At 34.7% G+C, this 20,630-nt stretch overlaps 1 protein-coding gene across 1 annotated transcript in view; it reads right to left on the bottom strand.

Annotated features, from left to right (window-relative positions):
* The window catches only part of LOC118274322 (neurotrimin), a 137,706-nt gene that overhangs the window by 75,373 nt on the left and 41,703 nt on the right, over positions 1 to 20,630 (bottom strand). Inside the window, exon 2 of the mRNA XM_050705066.1 lies at positions 19,759 to 19,920. Within this exon, the coding sequence (XP_050561023.1) occupies positions 19,759 to 19,831 (73 nt within the window). The 5' untranslated portion in view covers positions 19,832 to 19,920. The remainder of the gene's footprint in view (positions 1 to 19,758; positions 19,921 to 20,630) is intronic.

Below are 20,630 nucleotides of genomic sequence, written 5' to 3'. Positions count from 1 at the left end.
TATATTGCATACTCCAGCTGCGCATCTTCATCGCACAGCTACATAGCTTAGTATCCGTAGAAACGATTACATAATTTCACAGTTAACCCATTACTTAGCATAGCAACATAGCACATCTCTGGCTCACAGTACCAACATTAAAAATAATAAAGTACATCTTAAAAACACCGACAACACACTAGGTTTACTCAACACCCGTAAAACTGAATGCACAATGAAAATACCGCCCATTCATCTTGACGCCTGAAAATATTCATACGGCTTGTATTAAAGTACGCGAGAAATATTTTACATATGTATGGAAGGAATGAATGACGGAGAAGTGGAAATACAAGATTTTGCTTCTACGTCCGTTGTGGGGGGAAGGGATTTTTACCCCCCTTTTTTGCGGGGTCGTGGTTGAATATAATGTAAGTCTTAGTTGAATATTATAATGTGTTGTGGCCTTGTTATGTATTGATGTTGGTAACAATGATTTTGGTGTATTAGGTATGAGTCTAGTTTCATTTCATAGGATAGTTTTGTTGTTGAACTATTTGCTAGTGTTAGTGTATGATTTGGTTTTTAACTAAGGTATGAAAATTCCTGCAAAAGAAAAGCATTTTCTATAGGTCTATTACTGTAGAAGTACGAGAAATACTATCATGAACGGAATATGAATGTAAATTTGTATACGGGTCGTTCTTCCGTTTCACGAAATCTGATATTGATTTTCAGGTTTAATTTGACGTAAACAGCAAAATTTCGGCTGGAAAATTCTACCAGTAAGCCTTATCAAGATCAAAATGAAAAGATTGGTCGATTTTTTTTTGAAATAATGCAAATCGTTCATCATTTATAAATGAACTCCATTATGTTTCCACAATTCAATCTTTATATACTTGCAACAACTCAGCTTTCCGCACCTCCAAAAATAATCTCACCATTAAAAACCAAACTTTAAACCCTCAACAATACGATTTAAATTAAAACTCTTCTTACAAATCCATAAACGACATTACTAGGTATCTGGCACTACGTTGGAAGACAGTGAACCGTCTCAAATAATTCCGTCCAACGTCTTAATTTCCAAGCCGTAATTAAGGGACAACCCTGGGGCCTGTCAAATTAATTACACCTATTCTAGATAATCACAGTGGAAACTTGGCAAGGGTGATTTTTTACTCTTTTTATTTATATTCTTGTCTCTCTCTTTTAAAGTTGCTTGGATTTAATGTCTTATACTGATGTCAAGGGGTGAATAAGTGAATAATATTAGCGTTTTCGATGTTGTCTTTTTAGGAGGCTTGGTGAATAAAATCTTATCTTTCTTTTTTCTGACTTGGTCTCGAGTAAGTTGCTTTTTTGAGGGTTGGAAATCATCCAATAATTTCTCTCGCCGTGAGCGAGGCCAGAGGGAGTGTCAGACTGTTACTAACTAAAAACCAAGCCATTCCTACTCCTGCTTTTTGAGTTGGAGCCCCGATGAGTTTTCGTCAGATTTGGCTGAGTCATAATATTAAATATGAAACGACTGTTGTCTATTTCATCTTAGGTAAATAGCAAGATGGTGTTAATACAAGGCTGTTATAAGAATTTTACAAATCGCTGAATAGAAAATAGGGTATTATTTATTATATATAATATAAACAGGCGAAGATACAAAGGATATCTTTCAAATGATTTAATAACTCCATATTTGACATAGCCACGAGTGAAATTAAGACCAATAATTATAAAACTAAATCACATTAAATATTCAAAACAATCACCAAACACACGCGAAAAATAGACCATAAAAATCGTATCAACCCGAAAAAAAAAAACATACAATCTCATCACATACGAGCGATAAAATTCAAAAATTCATCATAATACGGTCGTAACGAACAATAGACACATCGCCCGTTGAATTTAACACCATTTAGTTACGACACGGGGACGTAACGACATTCGGAAACGTGGGGAATGGAGGTATTTATCCCTGTTTATGAAAAACGGACTTTTCAAGCTTCCGTCGCCATTCAACAGTTAAAGGCATCGGAAAGATTTATTAAATTCGACCGAGATCCCCCAGGATCGGGTATTGTAAAGGGCGTATACTCGATCTTTGGAAGGACAGGATACTACATTGTGTTTCGGATTCGGTTAGGACGGACTCGTGTCCCTCTTATTGTTATTTCTGTGTAATAATTGTATTATTTGAGTGTTTTACACAAATTGTTTTTTACGGTTACGGGCTTTGGGTTTCGGAAATTAAATCTGAGTATGTTTTGGATAAATATTACAGGACGATTTGGTGTGTTGAATAATATTTTTGTTTGTTTTGTGAAGTGGGTGATTCATTTAATTTTTATTGCTGTAATTAAAACATTACAATTAAAAAAATGCTTGAAAAGGCTGGTTCTTGTTCAGCAGTGGACGTTTAATGATAATCACGGCGATGCAAAATGTTTAACCATTGAGTAATATTAGAAGAGAGTGGATTTCAGCAAATGCAAGGAAACATTAACTTCGTGGTGGTCAGGCGCATGTGACCACCATTGTACCTATACATAAAATAAAAGGACCTTAATCCAGGAGTGAACTAACACGAACTATTGATAATATTAATGAAAATGCCCTAAATTCCCAAAAAAGAACACTATTCTTTATATTTAATAGAGCTTCTATTTTCGTTACGCCAATATCACACCTTTGCAATGAATAAACTAAGTCGTCTTTTGTTTGTAGCCCCTCTTATCTACCACCTAACACACACCAAAGCCGATGGGTGTTTCTAATCTCTGGCAGTAGTTGGACGAGAACAATGGACGTTAGTAAATGATAAAATAAAGTAGAACACAATAAGTAATATACGTCAATGTATGTTTGATAGATTTATCTAATACATTAATGACTGAAATGGATAGCCGAATTCAATCCAAAATCGCTGAATCCATCTCTGTTTTTGAGACTTAAACTCCATACAAATAATGTCATTAACTTTGTTTAAAAAATCTGGGTTTATAATTTCTAATTATAAGTTTGGCATCGCCAACCCTCATTGAGGGAGCATGATGATTAATGCTCAAACCTTCTTCGTGCGAGAAGAGGCCTTTGGTCAGCACACTTGCTATACCGTATATAGGCTGTTGATGTGATGTGTAACGTGGCTGTTAATTCTTCGAGCTCATAATAAAAGTTTTAAATATTTACAAGTCATTTCAGCCCAGAATAAGTAGCTATTAGGTATGATCAAGTAACTGCAATTCCAACAAACTCCAAAAAGTTGCACACATTAAAAAATCCAACTCATTTAACGATAACCAAATTCAGTAATAAAATCTTTCAAGCCATAATTTATGGGAACGCCACACATAATGACAGAGGTTTTGTCCATTAACCCAGCGTTAATGGGAGCTTGGCAGAGCACAGAGCACTGTAACAAAGTTCAACTGTGTTTTACTGCTAATCAAAATTCAAGTATGCTAATTTTGGAACACTATTAAACTGAACGATGAATGCCTACCATTTCGCGAATTTCACAAATTTCGCGCTATTTAATTATACAGTCTGTTTGTAACGGCTCTTGTTTACTTGTCGACCTATTTGCGATGGGTTCAATATGTGGTGTCTTCCGTTGTTTTGGTTGTAAATGTTTATGTTATGTCACATTTATCAATATTATAATGACGTATGTAAAATTTGTTCGTTACTGGGTTTACTGAGGGGCAACACATAGCTAAATCATGCGGCAAGTCGCGTTCCGCGTGCGCCTCAAAGAGCCATCAGACTACTACAGGCGGTTGGGCGACGCGAGAGGGAGTATCAGACTTAGATGAAGATCCAAACAGAAGTGCCTGCTTTTCTAGCCCGATCCCCGATAAACCCGCTAGGCCGTCCGCAGCTCTGGATCAGACATCAGCCCTACTGGGCTCCATCTGATGGCTCTTTGAGCGGGAATCAAGTAATAAAAATATAATACAAGAAAATAACATCAAATATACACCTAATATAAATTCTTACAACTACAAACTTAACATTAATTCCATTAAGTAAACTTCAGTACTTAACTTAAACTTAACAAAACCAAGTTTATAACTATAAATTTAGTCACAACTAAAATATAACTTTACAATACTCTAAAATGTATATTTTAAATACATTTTTAATTAAGAGTTTGATTGGCTCGTTAGTCACAAGTGCGACTGTCGAACAAGGGGATCGGGCAAAGTATTACTCGGTTTTTTTAATATTTAATTCTCAGTGGTAGCACGGAGTCTGGAATTGTACCCAGTATATGTATAGCAACAGGATCTATAGGCGGTGAGCCTATTGCCATAAATATACTGGGTACAATGGGATAACATGGTACTTATAACACAAATGGTGAAAAGTGGGTGTACATTGTAATGTGCACCTCTACCTACCCCTTCGGGGATAAAAGGTGTGACGTTATATATAATATTTTAATTAAGATTGAAAAATTATTACATCAGTAATACCTATAGATTTGAATTAAGTATGCAAATTGCTTTGCGAGTAATTAAAAGTCGGAGCGGAACATCGGTTAGTAAACTTGATAGTTTATACTTCGACAAGTTAAAGTAAGGGTTCCGTAGTAACGTGTAGTGAGTTATGTAAGTCCGGTAGTGATATGTCGTGTACTTATAGTATGTTAACTTTTTCGTACGAGATTGATCAAAGACATATGACAGAAACTTAAGTTAAAATACGCTTTTTAATTAATAAAAAGTGACATTAGAATTAATGTCCATTGCATGGCAAAATATATCATTATTTAATTTTTATTGAATTGTTACATAGAAAATGGTATTAAATAATGTATTATTTAATGTGCATGCATATTTTTATGCATGTACCTGTACATGTACGTACAGGTACATGCATAAATAACCTTTCCACTGTCTCCCATGGGGATAGGCAGAGACAATGGAACGCCAATTGCTACGATTCCTACACACCTCATTCGCTTCGTCAACAATCATCAGTCTTTTCATGAATGCTCATCGGTTAATAATCTATGTCAAAATAAATAGAAAATCAAATATAAAATATTTATTCATATTTAGAACAAATAAATGATGAAAACAAATTTTGAAAAAGCATACATCCGCAAAATGTGTATGAATATTAATAACAGTGCCATGCATTTGTCTGTTTGGCAATCTCATAAACAAATAGAATGGCAAATAAAAGGTTATTTTTTGAATTGACTCACGATATCACAGATAACTAATCGTTGTAGTAATTCTAAACTAAAATCTATTACGTGAATCGCCTTAAGAATCTTTGACGAGTGCTGATAGCAATGGCAATACGTTCGAATTTTCAAAAATTGAGTAGATCATTTAACACCTTGACTGCCTTGTCAGTCGAGTGGTCGCAAGTGCGAAAATTTCTCAGCAGTAGCACAGAGTCTAGAATTATGCCAACAACAGGCTTACCCCTATTACATGGGACTTGTAATACAAATGGTGGAAAGTGGGTGTACACTGTACATTACGGTACTGTGACATTACGGGCCATAACTCTCAGATAAAAGGCGTGACTATACAACGACGATCTATTAAAATCTACCCGATCGATCTTTCAAAATCCCAAGCACACGCAGTTAAAGATCTATTGACCTTGAGAATGTTTCGCCTCCTGACATAATAAGCTACAAATCTACTGACAAAATACAAAAAAAAAATGTGTGAAAACTCAAAGCGAATGACTTCTTAATGTCCATTACCTGTTCCAAGTAAAACTCATAACGAAATGTTACACCTTAGGGTTAATTTATCCAACTTCATACTGTCACATTTTAATGTGGCAGCCGGTAACCTTAAAAAATGCAAAAAACGTCCCGGGACCAAAAAGTTTTGAATTAAACCGGTAACAAAGGTATCCCGGGCCAAGTTCCCGGGATTGTTTCAGAAGTAGGTGGCAAACTGTCTGTTCATTTAGCCAAATGAGCTGCCGGTAGGTACATTACAAACAATCGTAGCAAATTCAACCTTAAACCAAGAATTATAGGAATTATTATGGATTCTGGAGTGATGGGAGCACTTTTTGGCAATTTGAAAAGTTTTGATCATACATTGCGATGTTTGACTTACGTATTCATTTGATAAATTGTAATTACGTAATGGATGGAGTCCTGTTTCAATAGAGATACTTAATTAATTTATTAAAAATTCTGTATAACATTAAATGAAACGGAATCCGTTGAAGTAGCATCCTACTAATGCTTTGCTTACTTCAAATTGTAATATCTATTCGAATCAATTGAGTGAATGAAACAATTGTATAAATTAAATTGTAACTCTATAGCAAAGCTTATCAAATCAAATAAAACATAAGATTGAATAGAGATGCAGATCCGTCCAATTGCAAAACTACTTTTTTAACTTATTTTCACAACATCAACGACTATGGACTATGGACCTCAATACATAAGGAGTTCCACGATTGGCAGGAAGGTTGGTTAAAAGAGCTCAGCACCTTTACTCTTGCATCTAATTCCAATCGATCTACATTATTGTCGTGAAATTTTGTACTCTTGAATTGTAATACTAGCGCCCATTGCCGTACTGAATGGATACTGAGTGAACCAAATGGTATTGTGTTTAGCTTTATATTCCGTACTCTGAATGTTATTAACAGCTACGATTGGAGTTATATAGTTTTGACATTGAATAATCATTGAGATTTTATTAGATTGAAATTGCATTGATATTGAGATTGGTTTCAAGAGTAAGCGCCTTGATGTCTCAAGGAGTGTTGGTTTTTAGTCAGTTCGTACGATACCACATCGACAGGAAGAGTAGGGGTGGTCAAAATTATTAATTCTTGGTATCAAATACCACTCTAATTATGTTCAATGAGTTGAACACTATATTACAGCAATCAAATAGACACTTGACTACAAAGCGTGCACTAAATTATTTCCTGGAATGTAGACTAACCTAAAACGTGGAATGCTGTCGACTCAATTATAGAATTTGTTAACAATACAAACATAATTTGATTTCTACCAAACTGTTTATCGTTTCAATGGAACACTCTGAACAGACTGCACGGTTGGCGCGGTGACTAGGCGACTGGCTGCCTTGTCAACGTGTGGTAGGTTCGATTCAAGCATACAGCAACTCTTTGTGTGATCCACAAATTGTTGTTTCGGGTCTGGGTGTCATGTGTATGTGAACTTGTATGTTTGTAAACGCACCCACACAGGAGAAAATCCTAGTGTGGGGCAACGTTTTTAAACAAAAAAAAACTCTTTGTTTGGGTATTTATAAAGCCTCTGTTGGCAAACAGATCTTCATTTTCCAAGGGATCCGTACAGTGGGTAACTAGGCCTGAATAAGGTCAGAGGGTAGGCTTTTTGGCAGCCGTCCAGCACTCCGCCGTGTTTTCTACTGATATCGAAACGAAGCCGGTACATTCTTGTCAGCCTAACAGTTTGGAAAATGTCGAATGAATGTGCTTAAATCTTAGTACTTATTTTGTTAGTGTTAAGGTATATTATTGTGTGATAAACTTAACTTAAATAATATTATGATTCAGGTTATAGTCAGAATTTTTATGCTATTTAAAGTTAAAATTCTAACAATTTTTCAGGTTGGAACCTTAAAGGTGCGTTTGCATCAGAGATGTGCTATGCTACGTTGCTGTGGATGTGTTTGGCTTAAACCAATCATATCCATTTGTAGAAATAGCTTAGCACTGGTGGACTATGACTCAAAAAGATGCGTGCTATAGGTACGTGCTATGGGTGTGTGCTTCGGATGGCTTCCCTACTATCGATACATCGCATACTCGAGCTGCGCATCTTCCTCGCACAACTACGTAACTTAGTATCGGTGGAAACGATCACATAGTTTCACAGCTTAGCTACATCTTCGTAGCATAGCTAATTAGCACATCTCTGGAAAAGCGCCTTAAACCTATTGATTGGCAGTCATGATTTCCCATCAAGTAACGTGGCACTAATTTTCTAAAGAAAAAGAAAACAATTTTCTTCGGTAAGTTGTATTTTTTCTGTATTTTCACAATAATTTTTATACCAGATTTCCCAGAATTTTACTATTTCCATATTATTGAAAGTACCCAGTATTGAATATTCAGTGTTCACCAATATTGCTTCAATACTTCAGTAGTCATAAAACCAGGCTTGGTAGCATTACTGAGAATTTTCCAATCAAAATGCCATCAAGTATCTTTTTCTGAGAAACCACTACACCTTAGCTAGAAAATCTATATTCTACATTTCTACAAATTGGCCTTCTTTTTTTATTTTTATGGAACTAAGATATTTGCTGCTTCGGTGAAACTCTGAACACATTTTTTTTAATAAGATACAATGAAATAAAGAATAAATAAATATTTATTTTACGTGGAAAAATAAATCAATTGACATATAGGTACAGAAAAAGATTTGATAAAATCAACTGCTAATATTAAGAAGCATAAATTGGCTGTATCGCTTTTGTTATAAGCAACAAACACGCCTTTTATCCCTGAAGTAGCAGGCATAGGTGCATATTACGGCACGCAATGCTACTATACAATGTACATGTGCACCCACATTTCACCATTTGTGTTATAAATCCCATGTAATAGGGGTTAGCCTATTGCCACACACTGGGCACAATTCCAGAATCCGTGCTACTACTGAGAAATTTTCATAAAACCGAAAAAGCCCAGTATACTTTGCCTGACCCAGGAATCGAATAGCTCGAGCTCGAGTGAAGCTCGAGATCAAATAACCTTATAATATAAAATGTATGTCAAGATAGATAAAAAGGACACCATTTATTTACCGTATACCATATTCTTGCTTATCGAAATAAAACGTTGACAATAATTAAACGCTTCATTGTTTTAACGTCACGTCATTTTTTAAATTCTTTTTTTTTTTGCATTCACAATATTCACTCACATTTACATAAGTTAATTGGCATATTTCGTGTTGAGTCTTTCCATATAATGGATTTTATTATCAGACAACGATGGTTGCACTCAGTGATCGCTCGATTAACTTTTCGCTTGTATGAACGCCTGGTATTTTCATTGCTGTTTTTCTTTTATTACTTTCATTAAGTAGCCTATTATTAAGATAGTTTTGATATTTTTATAGTTGGTAATGATAAGATTTTGTCTATAATGCTTGATCATAAGTTCGTAGCAGATTTTTGTTTTTATCTTTTAATAGCTTGAAATTACCACTGTATTCAGACTTACTTAGCCCCTTACCTTACCCAGTCCATAGCCATTATTTTTGAAACAAAATCGTTACTAAGGAATTGTTTAAGTAATCACTAATTGTCTCTGGGTGCGGCAGTTTGAGTTCTTAATGGACAAAAAACGTGCGAAAGAGTTTTGCTGAAACGAAAATTAACTTACATGACTCTTAATGTAATTCCAAACTTTGCGGCTCAAAGGACCACAACCAGTTCACCTCATAAACTTTCAAAAATCGATAAATATTAAAATGTAACTATCAAATCTCCTCAATATTTATTCGATTCAATATCTGAAGAGCGTCGCAGTAACATAATATCGAAAACATGAGCTTCACACCGCTACATGCTTGTGGCAATGGGCCAAAGGTTCCTTGCAGCTGTTTCGACTGCACTTTATATTTATTATATCTATTATTAATAATGTACACTATATTTTGAGACGAGTATTGCTACCAAATGTAGATATGCACTTAGAGATATTTTGATGTTTATTTTTATGAGTTTGTCTATGTTTTTATTTGGGAGTTTGGTCTGTGGGATGGGATTAGTATTAGTATAGAAGCAAGCCTCTGGTTTTCCCATATTCGTGGCTTTATAAGGATGCTAAATATATCGCACTAAGTACGCAACTTTTTTAAGAAAGAATAGAAAGAAAAAATATTTATTCAGCATCGGCCACGATGCACCAAAAATACACCATAGAATTAATATAAAATAACTAAAACAAGGTGGCAACATGCCCAAGCCGAAAGGGCACCTCAGTATGAGCTGGGCACGGAAAGTACCCAACACTGGATTTCGTGGGCGTGTGTGCGTGTCTGTGTGTTAGACAGGAGGCTCGCCGCTCGCTCGGCTCTATTAAATGTTATTCAAAACATAACTAGCACAAACGATATGTATGAAAACACTTTTGAATCTCAATATTCTACAGTCAAATTAATTATCAAAGTCAAATTTAAAAAAAATACATTAATAAATATTTAATATAAATTTAATGAAAGAATTGATTAAAAACTTGGCCCCTGTATCGGAAAATTGCAGTAAGTAATTTATTGGAACATGTATAATGTATAATGTTCACGTCGACGTAATTATGTCGTTGTCCGTCACTGCTCCCGCCTTCATTAGTTTAAATTGGACGATAAAAGTTTAATTTCAGAGGTTAAAATTAATTAATTACTTTTCGTCAATCACTTTGCTTTTCGTTTGTCGTTAAAAGACAATATATTCATGTACTAAGTACTTCTTTATATTATTGACATTTTATATTACTGTCAACACTTATAAAATGTTGTGGGATAGGCGTTAACCAACGGAACTTTAGGAAATCCTAGTTACCTCGTTTTAAAGGACCCGAGATGGTGGCGCGTATTGTGTCCACGCGCCCTCCAGGGCGTAGTACGAAGGAGATCGACACCTCACTCCTCTGTCCATCTTGAGGTGGATTCTGACAAAGCAGGTCACTACGAGTTCGGCGGCTGCGGAAGAATTCGTTTCTCGCACCCTCGTTTTAGTCAGTAAGAGTCTGACAGACCCTTTTGTCCTCTACGCAACTCTTTGTGTAAGTAAGAATTGTTGTTTCGGGTCTGAATATCATGTTTATATGAACTTGTATATTTGTAAAAGCACCCACGACACAGGAGAAAATATCAGTGTGGGGGTTGCCCCACACTAGGATTTTCTCCTGTTTATCTTTTAAAAATATTTTCCATGATCCAAGGATTCAACTAAAGATCTATTATCAAACAGTTAAGCCTCAATCCACTAAGACGAATGGCACAGACAAAGAAACCTTCCCCCAAAATAAATTAAACAAACAGGAACAGTTTCTAAAAACTTTGTTTTCAAATCCCCTTTTAAAGAAATAAAGACTTACGTCTTTAATTAATTAGGGAGGAACCTTTTTCCAAACATAATCAAGTGTCTAACAAGTGTTTCGTTTTTTCGTTTACTTTTTAAACGCTTCTCTGCTTCTGAATCCTAATTGGAGTAAAATGGGAGGAATTTATCGTTGATTTATTTTTTGGGAATTAATTTGTTTAAGATTTCATTCCTGTTATTATTAAATAGTTAAGATGGAGATAATGGTACAGCTAAGATATTTAATCTATACATATAATAAAATCGTAGAAAAGTGCTGTCTGTACATTGGAAATAAAAATAAAAAAAATAGCAGGGGTTATTGTTATGTCGATGTCGAACCCAAAAATGTAATTAACTTTCTTTTTGTCTGTTTGTCTGTTTGTCTGTTTGTCTGTTTGTCTGTTTGTCTGTTCGTCTGTGCGCGCTAATCTCAGAAACGGCTGATCCGAGTTGGATGCGGTTTTCACGAATATATTGTGGGATGCTTAAATTTACATTTAGTGTTTGTTTCATGTCAATCGGTGCATAAATAAAAAAGTTATGTCAAATTAAAGAATCACGTCGAACATTTTATGCTTATACCATTAATCTCCGCAACTATTTGACGGATTTGGTTGAAATTTGGTACAGATATAGTTTAGAACCTTAGAAAGGACATAGATATATTTTTATTTCAAAAATCAAAAAATAAAAATAAGAAATAAATTATCTATCTATATACATATAATAAAATCGTAGAAAAGTGCTGTCTGTACATTGAAAATAAAAATAAAAAAAATAGCAGGAGTTATTGTTATGTCGATGTCGAACCCAAAAATGTAATTAACTTTTTTTTTGTCTGTTTGTCTGTTCGTCTGTGCGCGCTAATCTCAGAAACGGCTGATCCGAGTTGGATGCGGTTTTCACGAATATATTGTGGGATGCTTAAATTTACATATAGTGTTTGTTTCATGTCAATCGGTTCATAAATAAAACAGTTATGTCAAATTAAAGAATCACGTCGAACATTCTATGCTTATACCATTAATCTCCGCAACTATTTGACGGATTCGGTTGAAATTTGGTACAGATATAGTTTAGAACCTTAGAAAGGACATAGATATATTTTTATTCCAAAAATCAAAAAATAAAAATTAGAAATAAATTATTTATAAATAATCTATCTTCTATACATATAATAAAATCGTAGAAAAGTGCTGTCTGTACATTGAAAATAAAAATAAAAAAAATAGCAGGGGTTATTGTTATGTCGATGTCGAACCCAAAAATGTAATTAACTTTTTTTTTGTCTGTTTGTCTGTTTGTCTGTTCGTCTGTGCGCGCTAATCTCAGAAACGGCTGATTCGAGTTGGATGCGGTTTTCACGAATATATTGTGGGATGCTTAAATTTACATTTAGTGTTTGTTTCATGTCAATCGGTTCATAAATAAAAAAGTTATGTCAAATTAAAGAATCACGTCGAACATTTTATGCTTATACCATTAATCTCCGCAACTATTTGACGGATTTGGTTGAAATTTGGTACAGATATAGTTTAGAACCTTAGAAAGGACATAGATATATTTTATTTCAAAAATAAAAAAATAAAAATAAGAAATAAATTATTTATAAATAATTCTATGTCGATCGTTACACGACTTCGGTTCATGTTATTGTTTTAATTCATCGAAAAAAGTAAATAAATAGTAAAAAGGTATGAAAAAAATAATATCAATATAATTAAACTTTTAGTACAAAGAAAATGCCCGAACGGAGTATAAATAAATAATCCAAGTTGTTTTTTTCCTCGATAGATGGCGTTGGGATCGAAATAGATCGCGCTATGGTTTCGTTACATTCATTTGGTTGGGTATCGGCCGAGCGCTTCGGTACTATCGTAGAAAAAGTGTATTATCAGTCGTATGATTATTTGTCTGTAGTGGTCCTGCTGTTTCGTATATTCTAAATTGGTTTCGTTGTATTTGTCAATTAATAAGTTTATTTGTTGGGTTTTCCTGGTTTTTTGGTTAAACTATTTAACGTAGGTTTAGTTTGATATCGATTATTAGTAGTTAGTTTTTTTAATAAAATTGTAAGTCTAATTTTTTTTTTAATTAGATTAGATTTAAGTCGTTTCTTTTAAATTATTTAGTTTAAGCTTGGTTATTATAGCATAGAGGATAGGTTGTAATATAGTTTCTTTTTTAATTGTTATAAATTCGTAATTCGTAGCTTTCTTTAGTTTTAAGTTAGTTTAAGTCCGTTTTTAAACTATTTTTTCAATGCCCTAAGTGAGTATACATCTATTAAATTCAAACGCAGAGCTCATTATGTTGATTTTTGAAGAGTTCCCTGGAATATCTTCCACATCTCATTTTTGAAGAGATCCCGCGAGATCGGGAACTATGTGGTTAAAACCAAAAATTTGCCGGAAGTCACTATTCCACGCGAACGAAGTCGCGGGCAAAAGCTAGTTGCATATAAATATGTTTCTATATACACATACACATATATCAATTGAACAATGAGTAGCGTCATGGTACACACCATCCTCCCTCGATACAAATCACTGAAATCCAAATCTTTTTTAAGCAATTGGAGATTTTTAAACGCTTCTTAAACAGCTTCAGGTCCACAGCCAACCGGTCTGGTGATCGCTTTTCCCATAAAAGATTCAGCCCCTGGCAATTACTTTCAGATTGGGTGGTCGAAACCGACCTGCAACTACCCGATAACTAAATAACCCTATAACGGAATCCAATTATCAATACCAATCGGTTTTACCCTAAAAACACACCATAAATGTTTAATCAACAAGATAAGCTGTTACCATTATTTTCCAATGCAATATCATTCTAAAACTCAATTTAATAAGACATGGTGATCAAACTGGATCGATATAACATTATTATGGCAAAGTAATATAAAAAACCCAACAAAAATAAGAAAAACAAACTCTTAATAATCTGCCTTATCTATCTCGATGCTCCATAAAATATAAAAGAAGCAAAAATTCATATAAATATAATATGAAACGGTGGAGTTTCAAACACTACGCTCGGGTTTTTACTCGCTGCAGTACATTTTTATATAAAAAAATATTATGAATAACGAAATATCCTGTTTACCGTAAGAGAAAATGTTTACGGAGAAAATGAGCTTCCGATACTTGTTGCGAAATAGCAAGCAAACAAATAACTTGGAAAACTAAAAAAATATACGCTCTTCGGGATTACTAGCTAATCAAGAATTCTCTGTACGATCTAAGAACTGAGATATTGATGAGGTTTTCACCGTATCACGTCTGTTTTGTTGGAAAAAATGGTTATTGCTTACACCTTACGTTTTTAGTTTTTGCTTAGGTACCCACAACCATAATAAAATATGAGAATTCTGAAGGTTCCTGCCATAAGGCGCTGGTATCGTTTTTAGCAGCACTAAAGACAATTGATACACAGTAGGTAAACATTTGGATGCCCGCCGATTTACTTCTCGTTTATGGGGTGTATTCATAGTTAAATCAACCACAATACAGGAATTTTATATATTGCAAGTTTAATAATTTAGAGGCCTGTAGTCAACAGATGTACTTTTTTGGAGACAAGACCGCTACAACCTCTCATAAACCAGTATCTACAGTAGATACAACCATGAAATCCAATACGTCTCAGGAACGTGTATAACTCTCTTGGATCCCGCAACAAAATAAATGAGAAGATATTAGAGAAAAGAAAAAAAATCAAGAGATATACTGTCACGAGCTGTTTATAAAGAAAATGCCATTTTTACCATAATAATATGTAAAACAGTTCGACATTATTGTCAGAGAGTTATCCCTCTACACTATTTTAATACCTATGATCGATTAACTAGAACCTAAAAATAACCTAGACAATGGCAATCCAAATACCCAAACTGTGTAATAGAACTACACCGATGGCTCTTGTTCACAAAATGGACACCAAACCCAGTATCAAATAGGCCTTACTTTTAGAAAATCAATATATCAACGCTTGTTGTGGCTTTTAGCTGATAAGTGGATATATTTGGGGGCCTAGCCTAAATCTTATCTAGAATTGGAGTGCTTTATTTTTAGGTTTCACCAAATAAATTGGAAGTTCAAAGTAATTTTGTGTGTTTTAAGGTTTATCGATTTTTTGTGGTATAAGCCGGTAAACGAGCAGACGGATCACCTGGTGGTAAGCAATCGCACAAAGGCGTTAAAAGTGCGTTGCCGGCCTTTTGGTGGTTAGGAATTTAAGGATTCAAGGTCAGAGTAAATAGATACTTTCTAAGTCCAGTCCAGCGTGTGCTCCATACTCAGTCACATCTTCGCTTCGCCGTCCTGGCATTAAGCGGGTTGGTGGCCAAACGTAGACTTATTAACGTTAAAAAAAATTAAGAGGGATGGCTCTCCTACACTTTAGAGTTTTCTATGTTTATATGAAATTTATTTGTGTTATGACGTATACTTCAAGTACAATAATGAGCATATGCTTCTAGTACAGCAAGCTAACAGAAAACACACACAATATCGCTCTTATTTTCTATTATTAACATAAATGTTAATAATACTGTAGTACAAAGTAGATTAATTGAATATTGCAGCATATCGTAGTTCATTAATATATTTACCTAAGATAAGAAACTGCATTATAAAAATATGAGAATGTAATATTGTACTTTGTATTCAAAGAAATATAGAATAATAAAGTTGTACCTTTTACATCGATTCTCGACCTATTTTCTAGTGTACCAAGAATTCCTTCGATTTTATGATTTGCAGTGTAAATAGGATTTGTTGTTCTTTGAAGCCTTTTGTTAAGTTTGATAAATAGATTATTACATAAAGAAATTGTTATTATTATAGCACAGTATATACAGGTGTATTGCGGTATTGTTACTATGACACCGCCAGGAATTGACACAATTTTGTCTAGATTTCATTACTTTTAAGAAATAAACAAGCAACTTCACCGAGTATTGGCTAATTTTTTGCAGGCATATATTTGGTGGGATTCACTAAAAAAACCTTGCTAGAGTTTAAAGCCTTACTAGAGGCTAGTGTTCATGAGCAGCATTCTGCAATAGACGGCGCTGAAACTAGCCAAGTTTCTCGTCGAACAGTTACGTGATTAAAACGAAACTATTATGATAACTCTCAGTTTTAGCACGTAACTATAATTTTCGTAATAAATTCCAACACTTCAATTTTATTTCAATAAATAATTGCTCATTCTATTGAAAAAGTATTATTTATTTAGACCAAAAAAAGCATCAAAAATAATTCATTTCCCCTCAATTGACTCATCCACCTTAAGCCGAATAATAAGTACCTTGTCAATTTTGTCGTGAAATTTTCTGGCGTTCCCCAAAAAAACGTAGACGTTTTATTTACTTATTGCGAACGAAATGAGATGCTCATTAGCATTAAGCGTGTAAATATTATAGAATGTATCGTTTTTTATTTTTGTTTTGTGTCATATTCTATCAATTTAATGGTAATGAGAACCTATGGCGTTTGTGAATTGTGTATAAGACACCAATTTAAAAATGTCCACTCAATTAAAAAGAAATTAGACGTCTGTCTACAGATAAATAGCAACAAATATTAAAATCAAACTACTTATTACCATTTCGACTAACGATCTATCTAATTTCAAAATTAAAAATTCCACCAATAAACTCTAATTCGTTGCGCACAAAAAGACCATAAAAGTGCTCAAAAGACCAATTAAGCAACGCGCTTATCCAAAGACGTATCAACTAATCGCTTCTATGTAATACATTAATTACACCTAGACATTATTCATACCGTACAAATTATACTAACGAAATAATTTCAGCCTGACAAACTACTAGCAAACTATTAAAGAACCCTTATCATTAATCTAGGAGCCTTTATATGTAGGGGTGTAAGGGTTAATTTTGCTTGTTAGGGGAGTTTTTAAGATGCAAATGTTTGTTGGTGGTTGGCTACAATTTTCTGAAGTGTCAGTGGCAATTTTCCCCTACTGTGCTGTAATGTAAAAGGAGGATTGACGTTCAAACACTCACATCAGCCCCAAGTGAGTAAAAAGTTCGATTACGTCGCTCCGTAATGTACTGGGTTTATTAACTCGTTTTCGCTGACGTTGTAATAATGGTTTTGTTGTAATATTATAGACTTTTCGTAAGGGAATGTAGGTAGAGTATCTTTCGTTTTATTATAATGTATGGCGTATGTTTGTTATATATAGTACGTACTGTGATAATTGCTAGAAGGTGGAGCCCGAGGGATACGACTATCACTCGGACCTTGAATTCATTTTCCAGGTCCTGTCATTTCCGGAGCTGCGGACTACCAAGCGGGTTACCGGAGCTCCGGCTCGAAAAGCAGGAGTAAAAACAGGGTGGTTTTTAGTCAGTAAGAATCTGACACTCCCCTCACCGCGCCTAAGCCGGGAGAAGTGATTGGATGACTTTCTCGTCTAAAAACCAAGTGGTTAAACCAAGGTTACCCAAAGTGTAATTGTGTTTTTAAAACTTATCTAGCATAACACGAAGCCTGAAGTTGAAACCGTTGCTAAGGTTATAGCTCAATAGGCTCATAGGCTCACTTCTCATTATAATAGAATTTTTGACATATCTGACAAAAAGTTATTGTTATATAAAAATCGTGTCAGGTTCAAAATATTAAATTCATTTCCCCACAGGTTATATTAAAGAACTCAAACTTCGAGTTTACATCACACCCAGCTACAGAATATTGTCTCAAAATCTTCAAAGTATATTCTTAAAAAAATTAAGCTCAAAACTGCAACACGTTGCTTTTAAAACCTGGCCTTATCATTACGTTCAACAATTTTTTCAACACACAACAATACATCAACATAATACTGTCCAGAAACAATTTTTCCTCTCCTTTCAATTCCTTTACCAGACTCCTATAGATTCAATTCCAGATACCGTCCACACGTAACACTTTATGTAAATAGTCTGCCGTAGTTTTGGAAGTCTGCCAGATACGTAAAGTCTGGTGTTGCGTTAGTGACCACTTAGTGTCAATCAGTATCACTTAGTTAAGCGAGGTTTTGTTAATGGCTGTGGCAGCTTCAGCTTAATGTTATTATATAATAATAATTATAGTTCATGAGAGTAATATTAACTGTATGGTTGTAAAATATTGAAGCTGGGGTCACTTATTTAATATTAACCTTCGTTGCATAGTATACCAGTTTACTTTTTGTATTCTGAACAGTTCACGGTTAGATTTTCTAATAGTTGGTTATTAGACTGCCTCGTTGGTCGAGTGATCGTAAATGCGACTGTCGGGCAAGGAGTCTCGGGATTTAATTCCCGTATCGGGCAAAGTATTACTTGGCTTTTTTCCGTATTTTGAAAATTTCTTAGTCGCTCAGCACGGAGTTTGGAATTGTGTCCATTATATGGCAATATAAAACAATTGCTGAATATTGTACAATGCCATTACGTACCATAATGTGCACCTCTGCCTACCCCTTCGAGGATAAAAGGCGTGACGTTGCTTTTACACCTCTATTTACCTACAAAACAGCTTAGATTATAATTATTATAATTCAGTGCCAAATACATACGCAACACACTCAGTTCAAAAGCCTAAGATATATTCAGTATCAACACGGAGTAGCATTTCATTTACAAGCACTTGAACTATTAGTTGGTCCTTTGATTATCCATTCAAATTAGTTAATACTAAAATTTGGTCCTTTGAGACAAGCGTTAATATTGATCAAGTTTATGTTATTGCTAATGGTTTAAATATGAATCAAGTTTTGTGTATAGTTGCAAAGGAGGTAGGAGGGATGGTTTATCAACTGAAACTTAGTACAGCGGCCGGAGGTTTTCGAAAGCAGGAGTAGGAACGGGTGGTTTTTAGTCAGTAAGAGTCTGATACTCCCTCTCGCCTCGCATCAGGCGTGAGAAGACATTGGATGATTTTCCCCCCTTAAAAAAAGCGGCCAGAGGTTACTGTAATTGTTCATTGTTCTAAAATTGTAAGTTATGAAGACGACTGTACAGTTTGCGCAGTGGCTGGGCAACCGGCTGCCCCGCAGCGTGTCGCGGATTGGATTCCCGCACAGTATAACTCTTTGTGTTGTGTGATAGGTTTGTCACAGTTTGTTGTTCCAGGTCTGGATGTGATGTGTATGTATGCATCTACGACACAGGAGCAAATCTCAGCATGGGGCAACGTTTTTAAACAAGAAAGAATGAAGAGGTATGTTTTATAATACATGTTCATATGAGTAGTATATACACACTGTAAGGACATGCTCAAATTCAAAATGCATTCTATATGTCTTTTTTAAGTGAATATCTTGATATAAATAGCTTCAAGAAGTTCTTGCTAGTAGAACGGATCGGTTATTGGGTAGTACCTACTTTTAGCGACGAATGTCTTCCAGATGACTCGATTTTCTCTGCATATGTATATATTCGCGGGTTCATGTGTATCTATAACCGTGACAAGAATGATATGTTCTTTTTAACAAATACTTCTGTTCTCTTCATAATATTTAGACCCATTCGTTTAACCTTAAACTTACAACATATCTGGCGATCTGAAAGATGCAGTCACTGAAAAACAGTCTACAGTCTACACCTATACTAACATACACCTGCTTACCCCAAGGGAAATAAAAGCGTGATGTTTTATGTGTATTTTATTACAGCACTTACCTCGCAGCGCTATCGTCGGTAACAAAACGAAGGCTTGCAGTAAAGTCCAAAATAATTTCTTATAAATCTTCATGGTTGAATAATTGACACTTTTCCCATTGTTTTCACTTAACTATTATTTGTTTTATTTAACTTCATTGCACTTCTTTGTTGTTTTTGCATCTGAAACAAAAGAAAATTCATGTTAATTCGTTGATGGATAACTTATTAGTAGTCCCTATCTTAAATGTTCGCTTAAGATTTCTGATTCTCGGCCAAGCAAGCAAACGACGCGGTTAGCGCGGTGACAGGGCAACCGGCTGTCGCGCAACGTGTAGCAGGTTCGATTCCCGCACGGAGCTACTCTTTGTGTGATCCACAGGTTGTTGTTTCGGGTCTGGGTGTCATGTGTATGTGAACTTGTATGTTTGTAAACGCACCCACGATACAGGTGAAAATCCTAGTGTTTGGCAGTTTTTTTTTAAGTGAAAAATATGAGATTTTTCCTTATTTCAGAATCCAATACTTTCCAACTAACAAATGTTATGTGTATAGTCTCACTAAACTAACGAAATTCCTTAAATACGAGGTGTTACAAAACATTCCAATATAAATTATTATTAAACACCTAAATAATTGACTCTCAAAGCAAGCATTACAAACATGTATAGAACAAACTTGATTAACGAAAATGAACCTTACGGCAATGACTTAAGGCCTGTCAACATTGTACACACATAAATACATACACATTAATAAATTTCAAAAATGAACCTTACTAGTAAAGACTTAAGGTCTATTAAGGTAGGTATGTCCTAAGTTATCGTGCCTCCAAGGCTTGCTATGCCCAATCATTCACGTTACGGTGCACGCAACTGAAAGGTAAACATCTA

Source organism: Spodoptera frugiperda, chromosome 3 (assembly GCF_023101765.2).
Source record: "Spodoptera frugiperda isolate SF20-4 chromosome 3, AGI-APGP_CSIRO_Sfru_2.0, whole genome shotgun sequence".
Classification (NCBI taxonomy): domain Eukaryota; kingdom Metazoa; phylum Arthropoda; class Insecta; order Lepidoptera; family Noctuidae; genus Spodoptera; species Spodoptera frugiperda.
The sequence above is the reverse complement of the archived record's forward strand: the minus strand, read 5'-3'. Positions and strand labels throughout refer to the sequence as shown.